The sequence below is a fragment of the Quercus robur genome, chromosome 2 (genome assembly GCF_932294415.1).
Source record: "Quercus robur chromosome 2, dhQueRobu3.1, whole genome shotgun sequence".
Lineage (NCBI taxonomy): Eukaryota > Viridiplantae > Streptophyta > Magnoliopsida > Fagales > Fagaceae > Quercus > Quercus robur.
In genome coordinates this window covers 73,874,093-73,889,238 of record NC_065535.1, presented here as the reverse complement: position 1 = coordinate 73,889,238, position 15,146 = coordinate 73,874,093, and the positions used below count along the sequence as shown (strand labels likewise).

Here is a 15,146-nt window from a genome sequence, read left to right as displayed (position 1 = left end):
ATTACTCAGAATGCTAGTTTAGAACTTTATCATTGCTAGAACAGGTCTATAAATAGTATGTTTGATATCCATACCAGAAGTTCTAGAATGAACAATGCCACAGCACTGGTGGCTACAAGTTTAATGATATAGTTGAATTTTCTTCCACGTAAGTATATCCATAATGCTCTTATGGACCAATATTCATTAATTATTCTGGTCCACAAGAATACCGTCATTGTAGTATATGCATGGTAAAGGGGAGGAGAGTGCTCCAGAAAAAGTAGAATAGAAAGTGCTCCCATGAAAAGACATCCACATAGGTTTATCTGTCAAAACAATGAGATGTATGAGATATGTCTGCAAATGATGAGGTTTAATTTATACCCGGCTCCTTTGTTTCTTTTCCTACTCCTAATACTTTTTGTTTTCTCTTCATTTTGTTTCTCATTTTGCTTCATTTTGAATGATCAAAATGCAGCTTACAAGAGCTTAAGCTTACAGAGACATTACCTTTCCAGTATAACTTCTCTGACGAGCTGCTTGCTCCTTTCTTGATATATTTCCTGGCATTGAAGTATAAGATTGCAGCACATGGACAAAAAGATATATCATCCAACCAATATACCCAAGAGTGATTATGGTCATAAGCATCAGCCAGTCATAAGTTTGAAAATAATGAAGTCCTTGAAGCGCCAAGCTTCTGAGATTTTCGGATAGCTTCATAGCAGCTTCATAGTTTCTAAATGATATTAGACGCTCAATTTGATCCAGTACAGCAGAATAATTGGCCAGTTGCTTGAAAGGCTTGAAATAAAGTGAATTTGACCGCTTTATATCTAAGCTAGTCAAGAAAACTCATACAAAATTAGAAAGCTCATTCCCTACCTCCTCCCTCTACATATCTCCATAAGAAAAGAAAAGACTAAACTATGAAGCAGATTTTATAACTTTTTTTTGAAGGAACAAGAAGGTCAAAGTAGAACATAATAAATTAATCAAGGAAGAAATTTAGTATGCACATACCAAATCTCCTCAAGAAAATATATTTTGTTTTTCAATTAAAACAAAATAATAATTTGAAAGAAACTGAAGAATTAATGTTAAAATCTTCAAGAAAGTGAAGCCCATTAAAGTCCATACTACTAAGATATAAAGTTAATATAAGAAGAGGATACATGACTTGCGAAGAAACTGGTTGAGAACTTGCTTTGTATTTGATACCACAGCTTCAACTTCTTCCATCTGCACATTAAAATAAAAAAAAATCTCTATCGATTATCTACCAATTAAAACAAAAGGTTGGATTGATTCAAATCATCACTGAAATTAAAGAACAAAACTCCATTTGCTTGAACATTATAGTGGAATATAAGACGATATTTCTTCATCCATTTATAATGAGTAGGATCAATTCAATTAATAACATGATGCATCCATTCTCAATAATATGAAGAGGCATTTGCCACTATTTATTCTTTTATAGGTAAATACACCACCCACAAACTGCAGAGGGTTGAACCTATGACCTCACCCTCCAGCAGAAAAACCTCAATCATGTTATGAGGGGATGCCATTTGGTCCAGGGGCCATTGGCACATTTGCCATTTTATATTACAATGAAATAAGTCATCTATCCATGAAAGCTAGTTGAACGTACCTCAGTCATGTTTATGTAATCAAGGGGTAGACTTCCAACTGAGTTAACAGGGCATGGCAAACCAACAAGTGTGGACTGCCAGAAAAGCCAATGAGGACATTAGACTAAGAAAACTGAAGGACAGACCGGAGGATTCAGGCCTGAAACAGAAAAATTCAAGAAAAATAAAATGTACAACCATGAGTGGTGCAATATCAGCTTGATTGACATCCACCCTTTCAATATCATTAAGGCCCCATTCTACGGGTGTCGGTGCGTCATGAATATGTTCATCAACAAAACGAAAATTGCAATGAGAATGGTTGGTGCCTGATATTGGCTTGGGATTTTTAACACCAGCTCCCCAAGCAACAAGGGGAGTATCAGTGTTTGAAGGATGCCCATCTCCATGGCTTCCTGTGAGTGAAACCTTAAATTTGTCAGCATCTCATTTCAATATATCTAGCAAATTGAAGTAGTAGGGGGAAAAAAGGGATTTAGGGACAGAAAATTAAAAGCCTGATTCAAGGCAAACAAAAAGAGAGAACGTCTTATTCAAACCGATTATGCATGTCTTTGAAGAAGTCTAAACCTAGAGCAACTCATGGAAGATGCAAGTTGCTTAAATCTAGATTATAACCATTGAATGCATGCAAAAAATAAAATAAAAAAATAAAAAAATCCCAAGAAAAGAAATGGAAGTTTCTAAAAGTTCCAACCTTTGTCACTCATTCCATGATCAGCTGTAAATATATATGCCGTACGGTTGTCCTTGAAATGATCTTCAACCATATGATAAACCCTTTCAGCTATAGAGTCAACAACCTTTACATTGTTGAGATAGATGGAGGAAAAGGGCCTATGTGCATGACCATTTGAATCACAACCAAGTAGGTGCAGAAATATTACAAGATTATCCTGTAGAAGTAACTCCTTCAACTTTGAGTCTTCATTGGACCTATTTAAAAGGCTCTGAAATTGATCAAAAGACCACTCATCCAAAAAGGATGCATCTGCATAACCAATAGTGATTTGACAAAGCATTGAATGAAATTGAGGATGATAGCAATTAACGTTTAACAATATAAGCATAATTCATCTGAACTTCTTTTCTCTTTGAGCGCTTACTTGTTAGCTTATAACATTTACCAATCAAAAAAAAAAAAAGTTCAAAGGATGTACCAGTTGCAAAGTCTTCATACTCATGAGGATATGTATTCCATGTGCTGTGTGGCACAGCACCGCAGAATATTGGAACAATGTCAGGACTCCCAAAAGCAAATGTATGGTGGCTTCTATTAAATACTGAATCAAATTCAACTGGATTAGCTTTCCATCCTGTGTACAAGATAGAATATTTTAGTGGACAGAATGTGACACCAGCCAGTAATATGATTTACATGCATTAATGTTTCAGTGTAAAAAATGATATAAAGTGAAAGATGCACGGGAGTTAATTTGGCTCAAGAAGATAGACAGTCCACCTTTTGTAACTGCACTTGGATCCTCATAGAAACCAGCGATTAGAGCAACATGTCCAGGTCTCGACTCTGTTGGAGGGCGTGCATGAGATACTCCCCAGCGACCTTTCCCTTTAATAATGCTTCTTAAAAATGGAGCTCTGTAATTTCCTTCAGAATCAGGCTCAAAGAACTTGTCGGCACGCAAACCATCAGCTGCAATTTTTTTTTCCCATTCATAAAAGTTCTATATTTTATGACATGTAGTACACTAACAGCATATCTAAATTAGCAATTAACTAAGCCTTAACAAGCAGTGAATTATTACTAGTCCATTTTCAAAATCTAAGTCAAGCGCGCCAACTCTTGGACATACTAACCGTTCAGACTGCTCATATTAGATAAAACAACTCCAATACAGAAACTTTCGGATTTCAACCCTGTAATGATTAATAATTTATACAAAGGAACTCTCAAAATCCCAAAATTTAATACACAATATTGAACAACCTTAGTACAAAATATAGCATAAACTCAAATTAGTCACCTACATTTCGTTCTATAAACAATCCTAACCCGACCCATCTCATATTCAATGCCATTTCCTAATTGGGTAATCTAAAATCACTAAACAAAGCCAAAAAACCATAGCAACATTTCACTGAGACAATTCAACAAACACTTAGTGCGCAAAGTTCTAATTGGGTTTGGGTACGTACCAACGAGTAGCACGAGGCGCTTGGCTGGGGCATTGAAGCGAGGAGTGACAGGGTCCATGCCATGAACAATGGGGGTCTTGAAGTAGATATCGAAGATACTGAGCATGTAAATAGCGTGAAGAATGACACCCAGAACCACAAGCCATGTCTCTCGCCTCTTCAGCCATTTTCTTCTTGTGCTGGTGCTGCCTATAGTTGCTTTGCTTCTTTCTATGTCCCTGTTGCCTAAGATCCCATCGCTACCTCCCATGTTTGATGCTTTTCGATTTGCACTATGTTTTCTATTTTTGCATTTTCTATTTTTTTCTAAGTTTGTCAAAGGGCAATTAGGCCAATACATTGTTTCATTGACCAATAAAATATAAACAATATTATCTTTTCCAATGATAAGTAAATTCGATGTAATTTCATCTTTGAATTTAATTAGAGAACTTAATATACTACATTTAGAGAATTGTACTTTAGTTTTACACTTTTTATATTGTATCTTGTAATGCAAAAGTTAACAATAACATTATCTAATAGTTTTAACTTTCATAATTAAAAACAAATTTATATACTGTATTAAGGTGTTTAATAAATATATAAGGTACGTATTTAATATAAAAAAATTAAAGTAAACTTATTTATCTTAAATATGATCTGTGAAAATAAATTTAAATATAGGATAGTAAAAAAAAAAAGTGATAATGATGACTTGTCGACAAAACATGTTTTTTTATATATATAAATATAATAGAATTTAAACTTAATTATGACATCCATGGCTATGATGATTATTCTTATCTTCAGACTAATACATTAATTTTTTTTTGTTTACGTGAAGTTTGAATTCTAGATCTTGACAACCAAACATGTAAAAAAAAAAAAAAAAAAAAAAAAAAAAAAGATCATGCCTGAGTGTTTTTTTGTGATCGGTTCCAAATGAAGTTCAATGGGTCATCAAATACCCATTCACAGCTATCTCACAGCATATGATTGACCTGATTAGGATATTTGTTGAAAACCGAATGAGTATATATATATAGAGCTTTTATTTTCCAAATTCACAATATTTCATTTTGGATTGTCCTGCACAAGGCATTCTAGACTTCTAGTACATGCACCAAGTTCCTTCTTAAAATGAATATTTGCTTAGAGCATAATCATCTGTGTATATGTATAGGACGATCAAGAGTGAAATTTTAATTTATATTATAATAGTAACAGACGTGAAAAAATACAATTTTAAATCAAGTGCGATAAACATATATATTACAATAATACAGACATGAAATCAAACATAATATTATATTGATACAATCTTGTGACCTCAACACACCATCAAGGATATCTGAAGAGCGAGGAGCGAGGACAGGAGGACCCTAATCGATTTCTTTGAGGAAAAAGAATGAAATGGCAACACCCACAAAGCCAGTCAGCATTGATGGAAAAGGTGCATTAGAGTTGTTAGGGCTAGGTGCAAGGCCAGGAGTGCCTAGTACTGGTGAAAGACCAGGAGTGCCTACATGCTGTGCAGAAACAGCCAATATGGAGCAAGCAAGCCATATGACAAAAGTAGAAGCAAGCCTTTGGATCGCCATGTTTTGTGATATTTTGTTGAAGTAGCTTTGATGTTCAAAGCTCATTGATGGTATTGTTTCTCTTTGGTCCCTTTATATAGGCAGAAAAACCTTAGCAGTAGTTTTCATCGACAAGATAGAAATTATTTTAGCTATCCGGGGCTAAATGATCCATGAATCTTTTACTGTCCTTTGGGATATCTTCCAAGTGTTTGATTCCAATATTTGGGCATGTATAGAGACCAAATGGCATGAGCGAGTCTAAGGTCGTAATAACCATGCATCTATATAATATATAGTATTGCTGGCCCGATAATAATAACAAAGTTTGAATATTGGCACTTCTGTTGACTGTTTCTTACGGAATATATGTGGTGCTTGTTAATTATAAGTGTAAATGTATTGCAGGCTCAATTAGGATTAACGTAATATTCATATATAATCTTATTTAAGATTTTGTATTGTAATACATAATTCAACATATAGTAAAGATGTAGTTGTAAATGATTTTATCTCATAGACTTAGACAATCAATTTGAACCATATAATCCTCGCATTCTCATTCTCCCTTGCTTCCACTTCTCTACAATATTTTATAGTCTCACCCATCAAGGAGCCACAACCACATGTCGCATTTCAGGTCAACCATATTAGCCACCACGTTAACACTCGACCACTTCACTGCCTTGTCAACATTAGCTTAAGTCTACACGACCGAGTTAAAACTTCGAACTAGATCTTTGGCTAAATCATAGAATTAGATCAAATCAAATTACAGATCCACACCAATGAACCATACTATTGACTTTGTCTACTTTGACCAATATTAGGGTTGACTTTTTTCCAATTATGTATCCTTTCTGTTTTTTTTATAGATTACAATTTTAGAGGTCAATTTTCTCATATGAGGCATCCAAGTCACACTAATCAGCCTATTTTTTGGCCTAATCAATGCAAAATTCACCAACTCATCACTCACACGTGTCTTATCATGTCATATTCCCTTTTAGATATTCCTCAAGCCATCAATGTAGCCGTCCTTAGGCCATAACATCCCCTTCTTAGTCACTCATGCAACCATTCTTAAGCCTTTATGGTCATTTTTCAACATTCATTTATTGTCATTATTCATTGCGATCACTAGCAATTTTCATGATTCTTTCTCCTCCATTGTACCCAATCCAATTTCCATTCAATACAGTCATTTATGGTCATCGACCTTCAAAGCATTATTGAGGCATTTTCATGATCTTATATTTCAAACTTAAGGTATTATTAAGATTCTACCTTGAGTTTGCGAGGGCGTATTAATGAAATTATGGTTTATGTGGATTTGGACTCAATGTAATAGTAGCCCGGTGCAATGCACCTTTAATATGAGAGGAAAGTTGAAAAGCTAAAAGTTGAAAGGTTTAAAAAATTGATCCAAATATAAACACACACACAAGGGAGAGGAAATGAAATTCTAAAACAAGCATATCACAAACTCCACTTAAAAGTCAATGTAACTTTTAAGAGATAGGATAGAGCAAGTTATACTATAGATTTAAAGTTGGGCTTGAGCTTGGTTTGTTTAATAAATAAACAACATAAACAGACTTTTTCTCGAGCGAAGCTCTATTTGTTCATAAATGGCTTGATTCATTATAGTGCTAATAAGATATTTCTTAGACATACACCTAATTGACAAACAAGTAGAAGGAAGAACATAGTGTTAACCAGCTCATAAGGCTTGTTGTCATACTAATTTGACTTTTGTAAAATTCAACATTTTGTTATTTTTACTTCTATTTTTTTAACAGATATAATAAAATTTTAATCTATGACATCTACTTTATGGTAATTATCATTTATTATTAGGCCAAGATACTAGTGATTTTTTTGTATAAGCGGTGTTCGAATTCCAAATTCTTATGTAACGATAAAAAACTTCAGCAATTTAACTATCTATAACTTACTTTATTTTACCATTTAATAAAAAGAAATTCAGATAATGTATATAAAGAATTCAACTCAAGACATTTTCTTTTTCCCTTTCACTTTTTCTTTTATCCCCATAACCAAAACCTTGTAACGAAAATATAATTTTTCCTATTTTTTCTACATACTCCCCCGACCTAACTATATTACAAATCGCATTATATAAACCCTACCATTAATGTATCAATTGAACTGCTCCTTTCACTCTCAAAATCATATTTTTGACTTTTGTTGGAAAATGTAGAAATATTAGCAAATCATGAACGGTCTTGTTGGGGAGAATTATGCTCACTATTTCAATGGTATAGTGTGGCCTTTCCTTGCTGAGAGGGAAGAATAAACAAAGCCAAAAAAACTATTCCTTTGATAATGATGACTAAAACTGTTTTCATCTACTCACATCCAAGTATCGAACCCCAAAAATAGCAAAAGAAAGACATGAAAATTTTATTATACAAAAATTTAAAAAGTTGAAAAGATGATGTTCTTAATTTACAATTTATTGGGTAATAACTTCGAAATACCACACATGTTTGAAGGGCAGTGCACACATAGATATTGAAATATGCATATCTCTATCATACTGAAAGTTCAAAAACGTGTATAAAACACTTTTGAACGTTTAGACCCCCAAATTACAATTTAACCAATTCAAGCTTTATGTCAAACAACTAGTGTGCGGAAACTTAACATAAGCTATAAACAGAATTGGAAATCAATCTAAGCCAATTATAAATCACATCCATAGCAGAAAATAAAAGGCAAAGATAAAGGGAAGAGAGATGCAAACACAAGGACAACACACGATGTGTTATCGAAGAGGAAACCGAAGCCCTCGGCGTAAAACCTCTCCGCCGCCCTCCAAGCGGTCAATAATCCACTAGAAAATGTAGTTGGGATACATGAACAGCAATAGACCCTCCAAGCCTAATCTACCCGATGTACCTAAGCCCTCCAAGTTTCTTGCTCCAACGAGGTTGTGCCGAACCTTTTTCTTTTCTAGCTTCCCGGATTCCGCTACTTGACCATAGCATCAACCAATATAGATTGGTTCCTTCCTAACTGCTTCCCAAAGCACCAAATAAACCTTCTCACAGATATGGGTATGGTGAGAAAAGGATTTGGCCAAGAACCTCTCAAGGATGTATCAATGGAGAGGAAGAGAGTAGAGGAATTTGAAGAGTCTCTTAGGTGAAGATTGTGGATGAATCAATCTTGTTTTTCTCTAGGGTTTCTCTCTCAAAATTCTCTCTGGAGGCTCTCTTTCAATCGTGGGTTAAAGGGGTATTTATACTGGAGAGGAGAGGAATGTGAAACGTCAGGTTTTGGCAAAACAGGGGTGGCTCGTGGCTTGACCTCGCGGCTTGACCAAGTCGCGAGATCCAGTCGCGAGTTAACCGTATGGCCAGTTGTCCTGTTTTGTCCTGTAGTGCTCCAGCTAGCATGACTGTTCATCTTCCAGCATGCTTGGCACGTGTGCAGCTTCTGGCGGCTTGTAGCCGCGAGTCCACCCGCGAGTCCCAGCCACGACACTCTGTTTTCTTGCACACTCTTGAGCAATCTTCACTCTATCTCACTCACTACCCTTACAACAAACCCACCTAAATACAGGGTTACTAAATGCTGAATTACAAGCAAATTTGGCACGAAATAAAGCCAATTAGATGGTTGAATAAATTCAACCTTACAATCTCCCCCTTTGGCTATTCCGTGACAAAACCCTAAAACAGACTCTAGACTTAACATGTGAGTTGGGAACAGTTGAACAAAACTCACTCACACCTAACTCTAGAAGCTGTGAAGCACTTGAATCATATGAACAAAAACTCCTGAAACACAACAATACACCATGATCATTGTAAGCAGAAAATTATAAATGCATATGAAACAGGCAATATGAGATCAAGCAAAGATGGAGTTAATAAACAAACCATGGCTTGATCAACCAAGTGAACACCACAAGGTAGTGATCACAGTGCTCATTCACACTTGGAATGAACACAAGGACATACAAGTTAACAAGCACAAGGCAAGACACTTGTATGCTCAACACTCAACCAATGCATAGCACACAAGGCATATGCATCTAGGAACAATCCTACAAGGGCACAAGAGTGACAGTACATAAACCAAAATGCAGAACATTTAGATTAAAGTACTGATTTCAACATAGCATAAAGGCTGCACTTAAGCAAGGTACATACCATAAAGCCTACAAACTATGCATAAAACATTAACCCTAAAAGCTTACAAAAGCACATGGGTACAAACACATTATATTGAATAAAAACTTAAACAATATAAACTAAAAGTGCTTAAAATTTCTCCCCTTCAAAGTGATGAGAAGCTGTGATGCACTTGGAACATATATACTTGTAACCTGAAACACTTGCACAAAATACATTAGACCCTCAAGGTAAAGCAAGTAATAAAAGGACAAGTATAATGTAACAAGCAAATTACGATCAAGTAAACATGATGTGAAACATGTGAGCAACTTGATCATACACCAAAACAGTCATATAGTAATGACTACAATGATCACATAGCAAAGCAAATGATCATCCAAACATGCATTCAATGGAGCACAATAACATAGAGATATATGCATGTCCAAAACAAAAACATGATGTGATGAGAACCACAAAGCATAACTCAAAGCACCATAAAGCCAACAAGAAAACAAACAGAACAAAGTTTTCTTATGATCTCAATGTCTTCTCCCCCTTGGTATATGCATCTCCCCTATGGAATAACTCTCCCCCTACAAATGTGCATGAGAAATAGAATTTCTCCCCCTGAGGATGTGCACAAGAGTCATATAAAAATGACAAAACACTCCGACATACTCATTAGAGTATACTCTCCCCCTTTTTGTCAGGAATAGACAAAGGGTCAGGGAGAAACAAGAGCAAGAGATGAAGGTACGAACAATGCCAATGATGCACGAAGGGAAAAATGAAAAAAAAATTTTTTTTTTTTTTTTTTTTGAAAACAACTTTGAAAATAACCCTCAATATGCAAAACACGCGATTTTTGCGACTGAGTTAAGTCGCCAGGGCAAGCCGCCAAAACGCTCAAAGACAAAATTTTGAAAAATTTTCTAAGTGTTTTTCGCGACTGGAGGGTCTACCCGCGAGGGAGTCGCGAGCTGAGCCGCCAAAATCTCTGAGTAACCCTCGTGACTGGACCTTCCACTCGCGAATAAGTTGCCAAAAATGACCCGCAAAAACGCGACTGAGTCTCGCGACTTGACTTACCCGCGACTGAGTCGCCAAAACAGGGCAAAACTGGGTTTCTTGAAAAATTTTAGATTTTTTAACAAAATACTTTCCAAAAACACCTAAAACACTCAAAAATCTTTTTGCGCTTGAATTAACAAAGATTGAGCATGTGAAAACACATTTCATCAAGTACAATCACACAAATGAATATGGCATTTATTGAACATAAACTTGTGTGTTGTGTGTGGATATCAACAATGAAATAGTCCTTAGTCTAATGTGAAGCTTCAATGATCAATTCAACCAAGGCATACACAATTAGCACTAGATCAAGTGATCCATCTCAATTATAGAAATATGTATATATGACCTCCCACAAAACTTGATAACATATCTTGAAGCTTTACATTTGACTCCATAACATTTGATCATTTTGATCTCTTGAGATAATCGCCTCTCATTGTGAGAGTGATATTTGATATTTCACTTTAATGAACAAGCCTTTGGCTTTTTGAATAAACATTCTCTTAAATATAAGGTCGCTTACCCTTTTTCCTAGTCGAATACTAGAATGTGCGACAGGCTTTTGCAGCTCAATATCTCTTTTCATTTGGAGATTTACATTTGGTGAGTTCTTCTTAGCAAAAACAAAAATAAAGAGTGGGAAGATATATAGACACAAGTCTATGCAAGTTTCAAGATCAACATAACCATTCACTAATCATTCATGACAAGTTTGAAGATCTATTTACAACAATCACATAGATTTCAAGATTTCTTCCACAGTGATATGAGTGCAAAGGAACAAGCAATGCTCGAAAATGCACAAAGCCATTAGCACAAAGGTACAAGGCAAAACAAGTTTTGAGACAAAACTTAACAACGTCGATCAAGCTTTTTGATTTTCTACTTTTTATGTGGTTTTGGATTTTTACACACACAAACCAAAGACATAAAGGTAAGATCAAAATAAAAACAAAACAATGCATATAAAGATATGCATGATGCACAAATGCATGACAATGAAGCATCTAATGCATGAAGGGTCCTACAAAGATCGAAAGAATTAGATCAAGAACCAAAGGAGCAAAAGCTCAACCATAGGAACCCTTCCTCATCCAAACAGAACAATTGTTTGGAATGAGTGTCTCATGAGAAGTGAGACGAGGGTTGGAAGAATGAGAACCGGAGATGCACATAGACAAGGAGTTAAGAGCATTAAACACTTTCTTTAACAACATGCTATTATCACTTAAATCCGGTTTATCCTTTTTAGCACAACTTCCAAGAAGCTCAAGTTTTTCTTTTCTTTTGATTCTTTTAAAAGCATGAAACTTAGAGCATTGAGGTCTTAGATGACCAAAGGCACCACAATGGTGACACACAATGTGTTTAGGTCCACTAGGCCTTTTGGGAAGGGATCTAGCAATATGGTTTTGTTCCCTCTTCAACTTATGACATTGAGGTCTTATATGACCAATCACACCACAATTGTGGCAAGTTGGAACAAACTTAGATCCATCCAGAGCCTTAGGTTGAGACCTAAACAGAGACTTTGACTTAACAGTCTTTCTCTCCACCTTTTGATTTCTTTTATGTGGAGGAATGTACACCGATTTGTCCTTTAAGGTAGAACACACACTAGGCACAAAATCAGGTATCACAACATGATTGCAACAAATATTTTCATCCTTTTTAACAATAGGTTCAGCAATCAAACACTTGGCATGCATCTTAAGAGATTCATTTTCACATTTAAGATCATCAACAAGTTTGTTAGACAAAACAAGTTTAGCATCCAAGTCCATATTCAAACATTCAAACTCTTTCAGCTTTTCAAGAGAAATTTCAGCAAGTTTTTTATATTTCTCAACCAATTTGTTGGATTCATTGAGCTTAGCAATCAAATCATCCTTTTCACAAAATAACTTGCTCAAATTCTTTTGAAACTTCTTAGCATTTTTCTTCAAGAGTTTGTCAACAACACCCATGGATTCAATTAACATGTCATCACAATTATGAGGATTAGCACTCATAGAGACATTTTCACAAACACGTGGCATGTTACATTCATCACCAACCAAATCATGCAAAGAGGCATACAAAGCACAATCCATGGCAAATAAACAAAAGGGGTCAAGGATCACACTTAGGTATTTAAACCACAATAAGTGTACCCGCTCTGATACCAATTGAAAGTTCAAAAACGTGTATAAAACACTTTTGAACGTTTAGACCCCCAAATTACAATTTAACCAATTCAAGCTTTATGTCAAACAACTAGTGTGCGGAAACTTAACATAAGCTATAAACAGAATTGGAAATCAATCTAAGCCAATTATAAATCACATCCATAGCAGAAAATAAAAGGCAAAGATAAAGGGAAGAGAGATGCAAACACAAGGACAACACACGATGTGTTATCGAAGAGGAAACCGAAGCCCTCGGCGTAAAACCTCTCCGCCGCCCTCCAAGCGGTCAATAATCCACTAGAAAATGTAGTTGGGATACATGAACAGCAATAGACCCTCCAAGCCTAATCTACCCGATGTACCTAAGCCCTCCAAGCTTCTTGCTCCAACGAGGTTGTGCCGAACCTTTTTCTTTTCTAGCTTCCCGGATTCCGCTACTTGACCATAGCATCAACCAATATAGATTGGTTCCTTCCTAACTGCTTCCCAAAGCACCAAATAAACCTTCTCACAGATATGGGTATGGTGAGAAAAGGATTTGGCCAAGAACCTCTCAAGGATGTATCAATGGAGAGGAAGAGAGTAGAGGAATTTGAAGAGTCTCTTAGGTGAAGATTGTGGATGAATCAATCTTGTTTTTCTCTAGGATTTCTCTCTCAAAATTCTCTCTGGAGGCTCTCTTTCAATCGTGGGTTAAAGGGGTATTTATACTGGAGAGGAGAGGAATGTGAAACGTCAGGTTTTGGCAAAACAGGGGTGGCTCGCGGCTTGACCTCGCGGCTTGACCAAGTCGCGAGATCCAGTCGCGAGTTAACCGTATGGCCAGTTGTCCTGTTTTGTCCTGTAGTGCTCCAGCTAGCATGACTGTTCATCTTCCAGCATGCTTGGCACGTGTGCAGCTTCTGGCGGCTTGTAGCCGCGAGTCCACCCGCGAGTCCCAGCCGCGACACTCTGTTTTCTTGCACACTCTTGAGCAATCTTCACTCTATCTCACTCACTACCCTTACAACAAACCCACCTAAATACAGGGTTACTAAATGCTGAATTACAAGCAAATTTGGCACGGAATAAAGCCAATTAGATGGTTGAATAAATTCAACCTTACACATACAAAGTTTAAAAGACCAGGGAGCCTTTAGCATAAGCCTCGTAATTGTTATCATTCTTGAGTAAGTTAGTGAGACTAGAACTATAAGAAGTTCCCGTAATCTCTCTATACTTTCCCCACCATTTCATGAAGCTACTCCGAGGCAAGAAAATCTCATACGATACTGCGTAATTTTTCATCAAATCCAATACATAATTTTCAAATTCAATCAGTTCTTTCTTTCCGAGTCCTCCTCAACACTTGATCCTTCATTAGTCAGCAATTTGCATGAAATGAGAGCCTCCTCAACATGAGCCCAAAAGCAGGAATCCTCTGTCAAACTTGTCGCCACATTCTATTTCTTCATTTCATTTGGAACACTTGAAGGTTTCTTCATTTCTTTCAGCAATTGCTCCAATTTTATGTAATGTTTAGGCCTTCCTTGTTTTATGTAGCCTTGTTTGCTTGCCTTGTAGTAATCAGCTATGTCCAGTGGCTCAATCATCCTTCGGTAATTTGTTCCCCCGAAGAGCCAACACCAACGAAGGGAGGCACCTACTGTCTGAGGCCTTTTCTCTGCTTGATCAGCCATTTCTTCCCAGTAACATGTAAGGATTTTCTTATGCTTTACCAGGTCAATATTACTCGTATCGATTACATTTTTGTATCTATCATAGTAGCCAACTCTGTCATCTTTAGACACCTTCTTATACTGTTCTAGATAAGCCATATATACTTTTATTTCATTCAACCCCTTGGTGGGATCAAAAGCCTGCTTGTTTAAAATTACCATAATTTATTCCAGTCTTTCTGTCTTTTCAATGACACTGTTGATGTCAACGTTCTATGGTTGCTGCAATAACTTGTAAAAATGAGTTGGGCCATAATAAGGGGAGTCTTGAAAGATCACAAGGACAAAGACAAAAACTTCAAATTGTAGTAATTTTAATCCATGTAAGAAACATTAGAGGCTTTGGTTAGTTGTTGTTAATACTTAATCGGTAAGCATCTCATTCGTTATTCATAAATGACATAGGTGTAACATTATTCTAGTTCCTGTATTGTCTAGGTGTAACATATATGTTCCATACAAGTGACATAGCTCAAATAAGCATTCTAATTATATACAATCCAAAAAGAATTGTGACTGAGTTACCTGTGATCGCACTAGTCCAATTGCTGCTAGTTGTGTAATAATGCCTGCCCGTAATGTTGTTGTAGTCCAATCAATTAACGACTCATGATCTGTAGTATCTTTGCAAAGTACCTTACGGTTGAGATGTTCCACAAATGTTCCATAGGAC

At 36.1% G+C, this 15,146-nt stretch overlaps 2 protein-coding genes across 5 annotated transcripts in view; both read right to left on the bottom strand.

Annotated features, from left to right (window-relative positions):
* The window catches only part of LOC126714970 (uncharacterized), a 90,502-nt gene that overhangs the window by 6,067 nt on the left and 69,289 nt on the right, over positions 1-15,146 (bottom strand). The window contains exons 2-10 of the mRNA XM_050415394.1: positions 3,798-4,127; positions 3,103-3,294; positions 2,801-2,956; positions 2,338-2,631; positions 1,818-2,035; positions 1,640-1,714; positions 1,158-1,224; positions 493-818; positions 75-308 (exon numbers count right to left, since the gene is read on the bottom strand). Coding sequence (XP_050271351.1) covers positions 75-308; positions 493-818; positions 1,158-1,224; positions 1,640-1,714; positions 1,818-2,035; positions 2,338-2,631; positions 2,801-2,956; positions 3,103-3,294; positions 3,798-4,047 — 1,812 coding nt within the window. The 5' untranslated portion in view covers positions 4,048-4,127. The remainder of the gene's footprint in view (positions 1-74; positions 309-492; positions 819-1,157; positions 1,225-1,639; positions 1,715-1,817; positions 2,036-2,337; positions 2,632-2,800; positions 2,957-3,102; positions 3,295-3,797; positions 4,128-15,146) is intronic.
* Positions 1-15,146, bottom strand: part of LOC126714971 (senescence-associated carboxylesterase 101-like) — an 82,725-nt gene that overhangs the window by 13,136 nt on the left and 54,443 nt on the right. The gene's annotated exons all lie outside the window — the stretch shown is intronic.